Source organism: Schistocerca cancellata, chromosome 11 (genome assembly GCF_023864275.1).
Source record: "Schistocerca cancellata isolate TAMUIC-IGC-003103 chromosome 11, iqSchCanc2.1, whole genome shotgun sequence".
NCBI lineage: Eukaryota > Metazoa > Arthropoda > Insecta > Orthoptera > Acrididae > Schistocerca > Schistocerca cancellata.
Genome location: NC_064636.1, coordinates 25,457,815 through 25,472,838, shown reverse-complemented (window position 1 = coordinate 25,472,838; position 15,024 = coordinate 25,457,815). Strand labels below are relative to the sequence as shown.

At 45.6% G+C, this 15,024-nt stretch overlaps 1 protein-coding gene and 1 long non-coding RNA gene across 5 annotated transcripts in view; one reads left to right on the top strand and one right to left on the bottom strand.

Moving 5' to 3' along the window:
* LOC126108133 (uncharacterized) overlaps positions 1-13,792 on the top strand; it is a 57,643-nt gene extending 43,851 nt beyond the window's left edge. Inside the window, exon 2 of the long non-coding RNA XR_007523510.1 lies at positions 13,213-13,792. This is a non-coding gene — a long non-coding RNA (uncharacterized LOC126108133). The remainder of the gene's footprint in view (positions 1-13,212) is intronic.
* LOC126108130 (uncharacterized) overlaps positions 1-13,796 on the bottom strand; it is a 77,755-nt gene extending 63,959 nt beyond the window's left edge. For 2 of the 4 annotated variants that reach the window (XR_007523505.1, XM_049913383.1), the window contains exon 1: positions 13,658-13,796. Coding sequence is in view for 1 of the 4 variants with exons in the window: in XM_049913383.1 (XP_049769340.1) it covers positions 13,658-13,711 (54 nt within the window). In the remaining 3 variants the exon portion in view is untranslated. The remainder of the gene's footprint in view (positions 1-13,657) is intronic. The other 2 variants (XR_007523507.1, XR_007523506.1) reach the window with 2 other exon arrangements.
* Positions 13,797-15,024: the final 1,228 nt, after the last annotated feature.

Here is a 15,024-nt window from a genome sequence, read left to right as displayed (position 1 = left end):
CTGAATCACCAATGAAGAGGTATTTGTTTTTGAACAACTCCATCGCTTTATTTTACCAATTTCATGTTAGAGACTAGTTTTGACCACTGCGACCAGCAATGATGCCTCATTCCAGATCGACATGAGGCAGATCCCAAAATGAATCGCCAACACTGGAATATAAACACACAAAATAAAAACAATATAGTATGGCCACGGCACTTCTATACTACCACAAACAGTTTATCAGTTGCCGACCCACAAATAAGATTCTCCAATGAAAATAATGGAGAAGATCATGATCGATAAAGAGGTATATTATCTGAGAGGACACAAATTTATGGCACCACCTGCCTAAATGTACAGTCACTTTAACAGGAAACATCAAGAAGTAAACAGTAACAGTTAATTGGGTACTTGAGGAATGTGTTGGCAGTAGAGATTTTAGATAGAGTCAAACCCTTGAATACTGTAGGTAGGTTCAAATGGATGTAGGTTGCAGTAGTTATTCAGAGATGAAGAGGACTGCACATGACAGGCTAGATTGGAGATATGTACGAAATCCGTCTTAGCAGTGATGACCACAACAATATCCAAGCAGCAGTAATTTAGGTACGAAAAGCCATCAGACTGACTAAACGCAAGAATATCTGCATGCTGGCTGACCCTCTTGGAATTCCAAGCAGGTGCTTGTTCCTCTCCTGTTTATCTCTTACTTTCCGTTTCTCATCGTAAGTGAAGAATCCAACTACAACCTTTGGGTCCACCAAATTTGTATGTGTCTATTCTGCCTGAAAATTTCAATAACTGTTACATTCCTTCAAATAACGAAACTTATACAGAAGTCACAAATGCACAAAGCCACAGAGAAAGGAACACAAAGTCTAAAGGAATTTTGGACTTGTTTCACTTTAATAGTTCTGTCAACTTAGAGCAGAGTATGGAAGCCAGTTTCCCTTCAGGAAACTTTCATTTATTCCTGGAAAACTTGGATGCCTTGTGTGCTATCTGTCAGATAGGGGAAAGCAAATTATTATTTGTGGGGACTTCACTATTGATTCACTACTCGGGTAGTAAAGGACAGCAGCACATTGATAGATAACACTTTTATAGACCAAGATAGGTTTAATAACAAATTCTTGTCCTGTTGAGAATGCTCTTTCTGATCATGGTGCTCAGCTAGTTACAGTATATGACATAGCTCCATTCAGTAATTCAAAGCTACCCTCCAAAGTTGTGCATTCAATTAATGACTCAACAATTAGAAATTTCAGAGAAAATCTTCAACAGTTAGACTGGGATGAGGTGTACAAGGAACCCAATGCTAATTTAAAATATAACTTATTTCATGATACACTTGTAAGAGAATTTGAAAACTGTTTCCCCAAGAAAGTAGTTAAATCTAATTATAAGAAACCATTCAAAAAACCTTGGCTTATTAAAAGAATAAAAATATCTTGTAACCACAAAAGGGAACTGTATCTAACAACAAGAAAGAGTAATGACCCAGAAACAGCCAAATATTATAAAAACTACTGTGCTACATTAAGAAAGGTTATTAAAAAGTCCAGAAGCATGTGCATCATGTCTGAGATTAATACCTCTGATAACAAAATCAAAACAGTTTGGAATATTATTACAAGGGGGACAGGGCAACCTAGAGTACAGTATGACGGCATTATCATCAGAGTGAATGGAAACTTGATAAACAACAAGCCAGAAGTCGAAAACATTTTGAATAATCATTTTTTAAATGTTGTAGAGAAAATAGGATCGAAATGTTCATTAGAAGAAGCAAGGCAGTTAATGGAAGAGGCTTACGCACACCATTTGATACAATTGAAATTCCACCCACCTCTCCTTCTGAAATTAGGAAGATAATAAACTCTTTCAAGAATAAAAGCTCACATGGAATTGATGGCATTTCCAGCAGGATAATAAAAGCTTGTTCCCAAGAAATAAGTGGGATTCTTGGCCACATATGTAATAGCTCTCTGAAGCATTGTATTTTCCCCAGATAGACTGAAGTATGCCACTGTTAAACCACTGCATAAAAAAAAAAGGGGATACGTCTGATGTCAACAACTACTGCCCACTCTCTCTTCTGACTGCCTTATCCAAAATTCTTGAAAAAGTAATGTATTGTAGAGTAGCTTCATACCTTTGTAAAAATAAAGTTTTAACAAAATGTCAGTTTGGTTTCCAGAAGGGATTTCCACGGAAAATGCTATATATACTTTCACTAATGAAATATTAAATGCTCTGAGTAACCGGAAGTCACCCGTTGGGATTTTTTGTGATGTATCAAAGGCTTTTGACTATGTAAACCACGGAATACTTCTAGATAAGCTGAAGTACTGTGGTATGAATGGGACAGTGCTCAAATGGTTTAAATCATACCTAACTGGAAGAGTGCAGAATGTTGAAATAAACAGTTCACATAATATGCAAAAAACTGGTGATTTGTCAAACTGGGGAAAATCAAGAATGGGGTGCCGCATGGTGCGGTCTTGGGTCCTCTGCTGTTCTTAATATATATTAATGACTCGCTATTCTACATTTACAAAGATATAAAGCTGGTACTTTCTGCCTATGATACAAGTATAGCAATCACACCCGACAGACAAGAATTAACTGGTGAAATTGTAAACGATGTTTGTCAGAAAATCATTAAGCGGTTCTCTGCAAATGGGCTCTCATTAAACTTTGACAAAACACAGTATATACAGTTTCACACAGTAAATGGAATGACACCATTAATAAATATAGACTTTGATCAGAAATCTGTAGCTAAGGTAGAATATTCAAAATTTCTAGGTGTATGCATTAATGAGGGGCTGAACTGGTAAAAACACACTGAGGATCTGCTGAAACGTTTGAGTTCAGCTACTTATGCTATTAGGGTCATTGCAAATTTTGGCAATATACACCTGAGTAAATTAGCTTACCATGGCTATTTTCATTCTCTGCTTTTGTACGGCATCATATTCGGGGGTAACTCGTCATTGAGTAAAAGAGTGTTCGTTACACAAAAGCGTGTAATCAGAATAATTGCTGGAGCTCATCCAAGATCATCCTGCAGACATTTATTTAAAGGGCTAGAAATCTTCAATGTAGCCTCACAATATATATATTCACTTATGAAATTTGTTATTAACGATCCGAACGAATTCAAAACTAATAGCAGTGTACATGGCTACAACACTAGGAGAAAGGATGATCGTTACTACTCAAGGTTAAATGTAACTTTAGCTCAGAAGGGGGTACATTATGCTGCCACAAAAGTCTTTGGTCACTTACCTAATAGCATCAAAAGTCTCACAGATAGCCATATAGCATATAAAAGGAAATTAAAAGAATTTCTTAATGGCAACTCCTTCTGCTGGATACTTACACACACACACACACACACACACACACACACACACAACACACACACACAAGCAGACATTTGTAAAGGCCATACAAATGTCTGCTTGTGTCTGTGTCTGTGTATGTGCGGTTGGATATGGGTGTGTGTGCGAGTGTATACCTGTCCTTTTTGCCCCCTAAGGTAAGTCTTTCTGCTCCCGGGATTGGAATGACTCCTTACCCTCTCCCTTAAAACCCACATCCTTTCGTCTTTCCCTCTCCTTCCCTCTTTCCTGACGAAGCAACCGTTGGTTGCGAAAGCTAGAATTTTGTGTGTATGTTTGTGTTCGTTTGTGTGTCTGTCGACCTGCCAGCACTTTCATTTGGTAAGTCACATCATCTTTGTTTTTAGGTATATATATATATTGAGTGTCATGTAATATTTTGTCTAATGTAATATCTTGTATGACACCTTTTATTAACCTGACACATGCCACATCATTACAAAGTGTCATATTCATGACCTATGGAACAAGTACTAATCTAATCTAAACACAGCTATAGGCCATGTAATCTGGGCGCTGAGTGAACTGATTTCGATTGAATCAATCTTTCGTGTGTGTGCTGTTACAAATTGGCAGATGTGGATACACTAATTATTGCCTGCATCTGAATAGGGTGGGTAGTGAGAGAAACTGGGTCACCAGAAGGGCCCCGATACCACCCGTCGGCTTCGACCCGTGATGTAAGTCTGTTGTAGTGTGTGACGTCACGATGGTGTGATGTTTAGTTTGTGAGTGTTTGTAGATGTCTTCTTGTTCTGTCAGTGGTGCTCTCTGGTGGCATGTTTGTGGGTTGTGGGTATGGTTTTGTTGTTGGGTTAGTGTGTGCTTGTGATGTGTTTGTAAGTGCCATACGGTTGCGGTTGGTGGTGCTCTCTGCTGGTGTTTGTGGGTTGTGTGTCGAACTGGATTTATTTGAGTTGTTGACGTTGTCGGGTGTTGTTCTGGTTATTAGTGAATTTCTAGTGGAATATTCTGCAGTGAGCTGACGGTTTGGTTTTTGGTTATTTTTTAAGTTAATGTAGTGTTCATGTATGGTTTGTCGTGTCTGAATTTTTTGGATTACTATTGTTACGTCACTGTCAGGAATGGCTACAACCTATAAAATCAACAGTTTTCGGTTGTGGGGCATGTTGCGTGACAGTTCAATGTCGCTCATCAAATTCCTGCAGCCGTTTGGTCTTCTGGCCGAGCTGGTGAAGTGCACTGCACGTGGTGAACATAAGAAGTTAACAGAAGTTCCAGCGTCTCGGACGAGTGAGGTGCTGGCGTGATAACGTTTGGCGCTCCATTCACTGGGGTACCTGGTTCGAGAAGTCTAGGTTGGGCATGCGTAAAATTGTCTTGACGAGTTATCATTTTTGTTATCAGTCCTCTCAGGTTTTTGCGCGCAAGGGGTGGGTGTGAGTGAGCGAACGGTCCTTGATTGGTATTCTTTTTGTCGTGAGGTTTGATCAGAATACATTAAATACAGTGGTAAGTTGGGTGGGCCTGGAGTAGTGATGGAGAGTGACGAGTCACAGTTTGGTAGGAGGAAGTATGGGAGGGGTAAGCCTGTTTATATGTGTGGGGAGGGGGGGGGCTGTGGTATCGGGGTCTGGGTCTTCTGAATGTGTGTTTAGGGTTGTTCAACATCGTACAAACAGGGAGTTGATGGGGTTGATTCAGGAGTATGTAGAACAGGGGAGTACTGTAGTTTCTGATGGGTTTGTTTCTTATAGTGGGTTGGGTCAGGAGGCAATCACAATGTTGAGTTTAAGAATTATGAGAGTAGAGCCTGTACAAATACTGTAGAGGGGTTTTGGGGTTGCTGTTAAATCTGTTATTGGGAGGGGGAAGAGGCACTCTTCCAACCTTCAGGCTCATTTACGTGAGTAATGTTGGTGGAAGAGTATCCCTGAGGGGGATTGTATTTTTAGGGTTTTCTTAAGGGCTGTTAGTAAGATCTACAGGCCGAGGGTTAGATGTTTCTTTTTTTTTTTTTTTTTTTTTTTTTTTTGGGTGGGGGGGGAAGGAGGTGGGTATCAGCTCAGGCTCTTGGGCGGGGGGGGGCGGAGGTTGGTGAGGTTTGGGGAGGTAGTTGGGTGGGGGTGGTTGTAGATTTTGGTATTTGTTTTTTTTTGTTTTGTTTTTTTTTTTGTTCTAGGGTGTGTGTGCCTTTTTTTGTTTTACATTAGTATTTGTTTCTTTTATTTTGATTTTTGGGGGTGGGTGGGGGTGGAGGGGTTGGGAATTTTATTTGGTTGTGGTTTATTATGTTTATGAGGTTGGGTATAGTGTTGTGCGTGTGTGTGTGTGTGTGTGTGTGTGTGTGTGTGTGTGTGTGTGTGTGTGTGTGTGTGTGTGTGGTGAGTTGTCTGTTCATGTTTTTATCTTGCTAGATAATTTGTGGATCATGTGTGGGGGTGGTGGTGCTGCTGGTATTGGTGAGTAGGTTTTGTGTGTTTTCGATGACCTGTAAGATCAAGGGAAGTGTTTAGTTCCAAATTTGGTGTTTTCTTGTGGTTTTTGAGGCAGTAATGATGGGTGAGGTGGTTGTAGGTTTGGGTTGTATGAATTGGTATCGGTAGTTTCTGTTGAGCTATAAAGGTCAAGGGAAATGTTCGATTTCAGTGGGTATTGTTTCTAGTTGATTTTGGGAAGGTTGTCGTCGTTTTATTTTATCGTTTGGTTTAGTGGCTTGTGTTTATTTTTAGTTTGTCCCTACCCAAAAAACACCCATCCCCCCCCCTTGTCCAGTTAGTTTCATTATATTATCGGAGAAATATGTGTTTGATGGTTTTCCGATCTATTTTCATGTTTGTTGTCATGTTTACGTAATGACGTTTTTGTAGCGATATGGGAGTTGCTGTGAATGGTCGTTTCCGCTATATTGGTGATGGCATTGGTCAAAGCACACGGGTGGAATCGGACGTTTCCGTTAACCCGAGAAACTAGTTGATCATCTTGCAGGAAGCATAAGGCAACACATCTTTTGATTAGAGTCAGATTACAGACAGACAGCTTCGAGAGAAATTAGAACCGCATAGCATTGTAAAATATGGAATAGTTTCCAGGAAAGTTAAATGTTTGGTCTGTCAAAACATTAGGATGCCGAATAAAAAGTTACATGAGCTTCTTTTATGTTAGAAAGGTGTGTGAAATTTGGATGTGTGTTTTGTGCCACTCTCAACACCATGCACTCACAGTGATGGAGAAATAAGATATAAGGGATTATAGGCTAGCATCATGTATGTGTACAGTTTACCAGGAAAAAGGAGGAGTTTTAACACAAAAGCAAAAATATGGAAACAAGGAGTTTCTTTGTAAATCGCAATGTAAAAGCGTGTGCTTGTCAGTTGTTACTAGAGAATAATACACTTCTAATTATAACACTCCTCAGAGGTCTATGAGACTTTCAGTGATTTAATAGAAATCTACATGAATTACTGAGCTATTTGTGAAACAAACTGAACCAGTCACTATTTTGTGATGATTTTAATACACTTCTTGAAGGATTCCGAGAGGTAAAAAGTACTATAACCATTATTTGGGTGTTTGACTCTGATTTTCATAGTTAATTTTGCAACTTGTGAGCAGGACGATAGTAGGATCCCGAATCAAGGCATATTTATTGACACAGCTCAGGCTGAAAAAATTGATGTGCAACAAATTGTTAATTGAAGAGGGAAATTTATTTAAAGTCCATAATAGTTTAAGGTCATATTCAACAAAACTACTACACTTTAATGGCAGTCTAAAATATTTCCAGGAACACACATGTTCCGACTAATAATGCAGACATCTTTAGCGCATTTCTGCGCAGTAATGTATTATGGAATAATTGCATGCCAAAGTAATAGCAAAGAGGTGAACTATTCATGCATCGATTATCTACTGAATGTACACCACATTTCTCATTTTAAGTCTTCAAAGCATTTATACACCTACTACAGTTTTACAATCACTCATTTTCATGGCTATCTATATGGGGATGGATGAAATTATTTTTACTTTTTGTCCCATTTAAAAAATACAGTAGCTACAATAAAAATTAATTTTTATTTTAATAGTTACTGAACCTAGTTTTCATTTCACAGCATACACCAGGTAATTCCATTCATTTCTTTTATTGGAATACTTAAGTATCTTGTAGTGGTAAATTTATGATCACCAAGCTGGTGGGTCAGAATGTTTAACATCCTATTAATTAAACCATAAAATTATAAGTATGCCTATAGTATTTCAGGCTGTTGTGATTCAGTAGCAAACGATAGTATGAATAAGATGTGCAAGTTACTGAAGCTATAAAATTAATTTTTCCCTTTTCCTGTCTCCTAGGGGCATATTTCAAAAACATCTTCCTCTCAGCAACGGCCTTGTGTACAAGTATTGGTTTACAATAACAAAAGCTGGTATAATTTTTTTTTTCCTTTATTGTAATTTTAATCACCTATACAGGCGGGCTGTCAGCAGCATAGTACGCTGCTCTTCAGCCTTAAGTGGAACAACAACATGACATAGAGGTGATACAGAGAATACAAAAAATCGGCGGGCAAAAATGGAGATACAAAAAACAATAAACATGAAGCCGTTCACGCTGGACGATAAAAACACTAACACTTGTTGACACGGTGCACAAAACACGGAGGACGGCAATGGCACATGTGAACAGCGGAGTTGTAACTGCGAAAGAACGCAAAACACAATACGAAGCACATACACGAGACACTGATGGCGACGATCTCCAGCGCGCGAATGTTCACTATGCGTGTGCGAGTCCGGGGACCTGCCAAGAGAGGAGGAGGAGTGGGAGTGGGAGTGGGAGAGCGAGAGGGGAGGGCAGAGATGCCACGGGCAGGGGAGAGAGAGGGGTGGGAGGAAGGGGGAGGGGAAGCCCGTGGGAAGAGGGGTGGAGGGAGGGGACGGGGGAAAAGGAAAGAGAAGGGAAGGGAAGAGAAGGGAGGGAGGGTGCCTAAAGGAAAGGACACCGGAAGAGGGGGGTGGGGCAGGGTCAAAGTTGATAGGAGGGGTAGATGGAGGGGAGGAGGACATCATCAGGGAGGGGGAGCTGGCGGAAGCCACCTTGGGAGAGGGTAAGGAGGGTGGAGAGATGGAGACCGGTTGGGACGAGGGAATACAGGCACGGCAGCGGGCGGGGGTGAGAGAGGATCGGGGAGATGAGCGGGTGAGGGGGATCGAGTTTACGGGAGGTGTACAATATCCGTATCCTTTCAAGGAAAAGGAGGAGGTGGGGGAAGGGAATGAGATCATACAGGATCCGCATAGGGGAGGGGAGACGGATGCGATAGGCGAGGCGGAGAGAATGGCATTCAAGGATTTGGAGGGATTTATAAAAGATAGGGGGGGGGGGGGCGGAGATCCAAGCCGGACGGGCATAACAAAGGATAGGGCAGATGAGGGATTTATAGGTGTGGAGGATGTTGGAGGGCTCCAGACCCCACGTACGGCCGGAGAGGAGCTTGAGGAGACTGAGTCGGGAGCGTGCCTTGGCTTGGATTGTCCGGAGGTGGGGAGTCCAGGAGAGGTGACGGTCGAGGGTGACGCCAAGGTACTTAAGGGCGGGAGTGAGGGCGATAGGACGGCCATAGATGGTGGTGTAGAAATCAAGGAGGCGGAAGGAAGGGGTGGTTTTGACTACAATGATTGCCTGGGTTTTGGAGGGATTGACCTTGAGCAACCACTGGTCGCACTAAGCGGTGAACCAGTCAAGATTGGATTGGAGAAGGTGTTGGGAGCGCTGCAGGGTGGGGGCAAGGGCAAGGAAGGCGGTGTCATCGGCAAACTGGAGAGGGTGGACAGGGGTGATGGCGGCGGCATGCTCGCTGTGTACAAAAGGTACAGAAGGGTGGAGAGGACGGAGCCTTGGGGCACACCGGCGGAGGGGAAAAAGGTGTAGGAATCTGTGTTATGGATGGTATCATAGGAAGGACGGCGGAAGAGAAAGGAGCCGATCAGACGGACGTAGTTAATGGGAAAGGCGAAGGTTTGGAGCTTGAAGAGGAGACCGGAATGCCATACGCGGTCACAGGCACGTTCGATGTCCAGGGAGAGGAAGATTGCGGAGAGACGGGAATTTAGCTGTTCAGATAGGAGATGAGTGAGGTGAAGGAGAAGGTCGTCGGAAGAGAAGGACGGCCGAAAGCCACTCTGGGTAATGGGAAGGAGGCGGTGCTGGCGGAGATGCTGGTGGGTGCGTTGGGTGAGGATAGATTCCAGGACCTTGCTGAAGACTGAGGTAAGGCTGATGGGATGGTAAGAGGAGACGGCGGACGGCGATTTGCCAGGTTTAAGGAACATGAGGACACGGGAGGTTTTCCACAGGTCAGGGTAGTAACCGGTGGACAGGACTACATTGTAGAGTCTGGCCAGGGTGGAGAGGAAAGAGACAGGAGCTTCATGAAGGTGATGGTAGGTGACACGATCGTGACCAGGAGCGGTGTTGCGTTTTGTGCGAAGTGTAGCAATAAGATCCTGTGTAGTGATAGGGGCATTGAGTTCCGTGTGTGCAATGTTGTCCAAGTACTGAAAACCAGGAGCGAGGGGAGGGACAGAGGTGTCAGTTCGATCGCGGATATCCGGGAAGAGGGAGTAATCGAACCGGGGATCATTGGGGATGGAAAATACATCTGAGAGGTAGGAGGCAAAGTGATTGGCCTTGCTAAGGGTGTCAGGGAAACGGTGATCATCATGGAGAACAGGATAGTAGGGGGAGGGTTTAGTTCCGGTAAGGTGACGGAAGGCTGACCAGAACTTGGACGAGTCGATAGGTAGGGTAGCAGTTAAATGGGTGCATGTCTGTCGCCAGTCCTGGCGTTTCTTAGCCGCGAGCAAATTACGAATGTGTCGCTGGAGTTGCCGGTGGCATCGTAGTGTGTCCAGGTCACGCGTGCGGAGGAAGGCACGGTAGAGACGGCGGGATTGAAGGAGGAGGAGGACGGCCTGTGGGGGTAAGGTGGGATGGTGGGGGTGGATGTCGACAGTAGGGACGTGGGCCTCCACGGCCTCAGACAACGTCTGCTGGAGAAAGGAGGCGGCATGGGTGACATCGTCAGGGTGGTGGTAGGTGAAAGGGTGGCTATCGACCCGGGCAGAGAGGGTATCCCGTTAGGCATTCCAGTTGGTACGGGAATAATCATGGACGTACTTAGGGGGAGGGTCATGACGGGGGTCGGGGTGGGGACGACGACCGTCTGAAACGGTGAGGAGGACAGGGAGATGGTTGCTACCAATAGGCTCCAGGACATCCACCATTATGCGGCCAAGGAGGTTGGGGGAGGAGAGGATGACGTCGGGAGTGGAGTCGGATTCGGGACAGGTATGCTGGGGGATGGGAATGAGGTCGCCTTGAAGGGAGGAGAGGAACCGATGCCACCGCCGTAACTGGGCAGCGGAACGACTATGGATGTTGAGGTCGGCGGCGATCACGTAGGAGGAGAAGGTACGGTCGACGTGGGAGAGGAAGTCGAAGGAAATAGGGGCGTTGGGGCGGACATAGATGGTGGCGCAGGTAACGGTAAGGCCAGGGAAGAAGAGACTAAGGATCAGGTGTTCGGTGGGGTCGGGAAGGAGAGGTTGGAGCCGAACGGGGATCTGGCGATGGTGCCCAATGGCAACTCCGCCAGGCGCAATGGAGAGGGGATTATCGGAGCAGTGGAGGAGGTAGGGCGAAGTGTGGACAGTGTGGTGGGTTTGGAGGAAGGTTTCATTAAGGAGGAAGGCGTCCACGTGGTGGGTTGCAAGGATGTGTAGGCAGAGGTTGTTGTTGGCGGGAAGGGAGCGGATGTTGTTGAAAAGGTTCAGGAGTAGTAGGAGGGGGTCGGGCCTTACACTTCTGGGAGTAGGTGGGATGAGGGAGGTTACAGGTATTACAGGAGGGGGGGACTGGAGATTGGGGCAGTGCCGTAAAAAGTGGGCTTGCCTACAGTTCGGGCAGGTGGGGGCCTCGCGGCACTCAGATGTTGGGTGCACATTATATCGCAAGCACCTTTGGCAGCGGAGGGATTGAGGAGGGGAACGGGAGGGGTCAAATTTATAACGCTGGTGAAAAAGGAGGGCACCCTCCTTCAGGAGACGGTGTATGGAGGGGGCATGCTCAGAAAAAACTCGCATAAGGCGGGTGTGGCCGGCAGCGTTATGGATGCGGCGAACCGGACGCACCTCCAGATGGGGATGGGCCTGAAGCTCCGCCAACACCTCCTCCTCCGTGATCACTGGACTGAGCCAAGTGATCACGGCGGTGAGGGTCGGCGAACGACGCAGAGGTTGGGGTTGGCGGGAGGGAGGTGGCGAAGGAGCAGGGGTGAGAGAGGCATGAGGGCCAAAGCGGGTGACAGGGATGTGGGAAAGGAGGTCTGTGTGGAGGGTAGGGCTGGGGGAGGAGATGAGTACCGAATCACGGCGAGGAGTGAGGAAGGAGATGGGGGCACCAGGACAATGCTGGCAAAGGAAGAGGGTGAGGTTCTGGGCTTCAAGGAGGGAGGGATCCGGGTGGGAGAGGAGGTAGCGGTAGGAGGAGGGGGTAGAGGAGGAGGAGGAGGGGGCAGGGACGGGTGGGGAGACATCCATGGCATCAGGGGTGGGGGAAGGGGGATGAGGCGGTGCCTTTTTGTGAGCAGAGGAGGCAGGGGTGCTGCTGGGGCGCTTGACGGCGGTGGAGGAAGTGTGGGGGATGGGAACAACTGGAATGTGGCGGGGAGTGGCAGGTCCCGGGGCTGGAGTCGGCGCCGGAGACGGTGAGGGCGATGGCGAAGGCGATGGTGAAGCCGATGAAGGTGAAGGGGAGAGTGGAGCGTGAGCAGTAGTCCGCCAGGCGACCACCCTGGCGGGGGCCGCAGAAACGGAAGGAGCAGAGGGAGGGAGTGGAGGGAAGGGATCAGAGGAGGCAGGGGAGGGAGGAACCGGGGACGGGGCGACAAATAGGGAGGGAGATGAGAGAGTGAGGAGTGGGGGGATGGACTGAGGGGGTAGTGAAGCGGCACACCACGTGTTAGTGGTGGCAGCAGCGGAGGGGGAGGTGTAGATAATGGCAGTGGTGGTGGTGGTAATAGAGGTGGTGGGGGTGGACATGATGAGAAGTGGGAAAAAACACAGTACTAGACAAAGGAGCAAACTAGAGACACAGAGGAGAGAGGGACGGAGAATGAAGAAGGAGATTGGGGCCGAAGCCCCACTCTGCTGCCGCGGGGGGGTGGCGGGGCGACCCGGCCGGCTGGCTGGTGGGGACACTTTGGCTGCTGCTGCTGCTTCTGCTGCTGGGGGCAGCTAGGACCACCGCTGGCTGCAACTGCTGGAGGCGGGACCGCTGCTGGCTGCTGGCTGGACTGCTGGCTGGCACCTGCAATACCTAACGCTTCGATTAAACCAAATGGTCAATCGAAGGGCGGTATCCTACCGGATTACCGCCGAAAATGGCTGGTTTAAGTATCACAAACTCATTAGTTCCTTTGGTTTAAAATGGCTCTAGAATAAAACTATTCGATTAATCAGTGAAACTATAATTGGCTGACCCCATTACGTCTGCTGTGTATTAAAGGTGAATAAATTTCGTAACTGTCCATAAGAAATACATTTGGAAATGAAAAAAGATGTTCATTTGCAAAACAACACAACTTTAGAAATATTACTGTTAATCACAACACACAAAGTGCACATGCTGGGGTAGAGTAATACACACGACACCTTCTCATCTGTGGCATTCCACTTCTTGAATTGCTCGAAAGCAATTTTATTTTTAATTTAAAAACTTAACATCTCCTCTTATATGACGTTCATTACTTGGCATGTGTTCCGGTACCGCAATATATTACACATGTTGTAGGTCTATTTGCACTTGAGATAGTTTACTGCAACAGTCTCTTACACAACAACTGTAAAATAACGAGAAATCAACTATACTGTTCTCATTATATTTGTTTTTCTTTCACGTTTGTCTCATTTCGTTTTAATTCGTCACTTCCCGTGATGTTACACTGAACAGAAATAAACAAATAAGAAAAGCATGCTTCAGGAACTGCACGCTACAAGTTGAAACGAGATTTTGTTTTGCTGGCTCAGTTACTGGTGACATTATTTTGTGTTTTTACCAACACGTGTTCACCAGTAAAAGCACCAATACTGTACCTTACGAATTTAACCTCAACATTCTGCAACTAGTTACGTCACGAGCTGTACAAGTAAAATACTGCACGTCTTTGCTACGTGACATACTAGGCGGGGAATCTTACATTTTCCAATCTACGTTAATGCGTGAAAATTGCTCTTACTCCACATAATGCAGTTGCTTTTGTGTTCTGCCAGTTTGCTCTGCAGAAGTTCATCAGCCATATTCTTCATCTTGCTGCTTCCCTCTCTTCTTGGCTTCGAAAGTTCAGCTAAAAGCACGGCATTGTTGGACTTATTCAAGACCAACGTGGCTACAAATGCCACGAAGTGCAGTCAGCTGTATGCTGTGCTATGCAATGACGGCCATACTTTCGCGGGCAGTGACACTTCGTGCTGCCGCCCGCTGCTGCTGCCCTCTCGCGTCGCTTTTCTACACTACGTGCAGCCGGCCAGGTGTGGATTCTCCGTCATTAAACGTCGCGCACCTTTCTCCATGGAGGTATAAGGAGCATGCTTTTCTCCATTGGTCCACCGTAGCAGCAACACAACAGTAACGCAAAAGCAACAAACAGATAAAAGCTAAGGTGAGTTTTTACATTAACGGAAATTGAAGATAGTGATAGTCGACTGGATGGGCAGGCAAGGACATAATTAGGAGAGTAAGAATGACGTGGGTAATCGGTAGTGTGTCCAACACTATGCGATCATACCAAACCTCCGCTTTGTCCAAAAGGGAAGCACTACGATTGTGTGTTCAGACTTGCAGCAGTGCAAGAACTGTTCAGAACTGTGTCCACGTGCACACTATGAGTTGCTGTGGTGAGACAGGCATATGCACGAATGAGTCTGAGAACTTAGTTAAGTGGTGGTCTTCTTACCCCATTACCACTAGGCCCATCGCTTGCATCTGTAGTTCATTCAACCCATAGACATTTAGACACGAATATACGTTACGGTGTCCCCCAAAATTTGGTATACTGTTAATATACCGTAATTTGTAAACGTTTCCCTGTTCTAAAATTTATTGCTTACTAGTGGTGTGCAGGAAATCGCGTTTCTGTTAGAAATCACAGTGATTGAGAAGTCACAGTTATCACAATAACAACATTACAAAATCTAACTGCGATTTCAGTGACAGTTAGCAGTCGCAAGTAGCATTTCACATTCAACGCCGTGAGCCATCTGTTGGCCGAATTCCATATTTCTTTCTGCGATTTCAGTGACAAGTCGCGGCTAGAAGTCGCAAGTAGCAACTAAAAAGCGCAGTTAACATTGCCATCTGTATGCCAAAGTTCGTACTACGCTCGTCTCTGCGACACGCTATCGAGTGAAACTGCGATTTCTGTGACAAGTCGCAACTAAGAGTCGCAAGTAGCAACTAAAAAGCGCAGTTAGCACTGCCATCTGTAGGCCAAAGTTCGAACTACGCTCATCTCTGCGACACGCTATCGAGTGAAACTGCGATTTCCGTGACAAGTCGCAACTAAGAGTCGCAAGTAGCAACTAAAAAGCGCAGTTAGCACTGCCA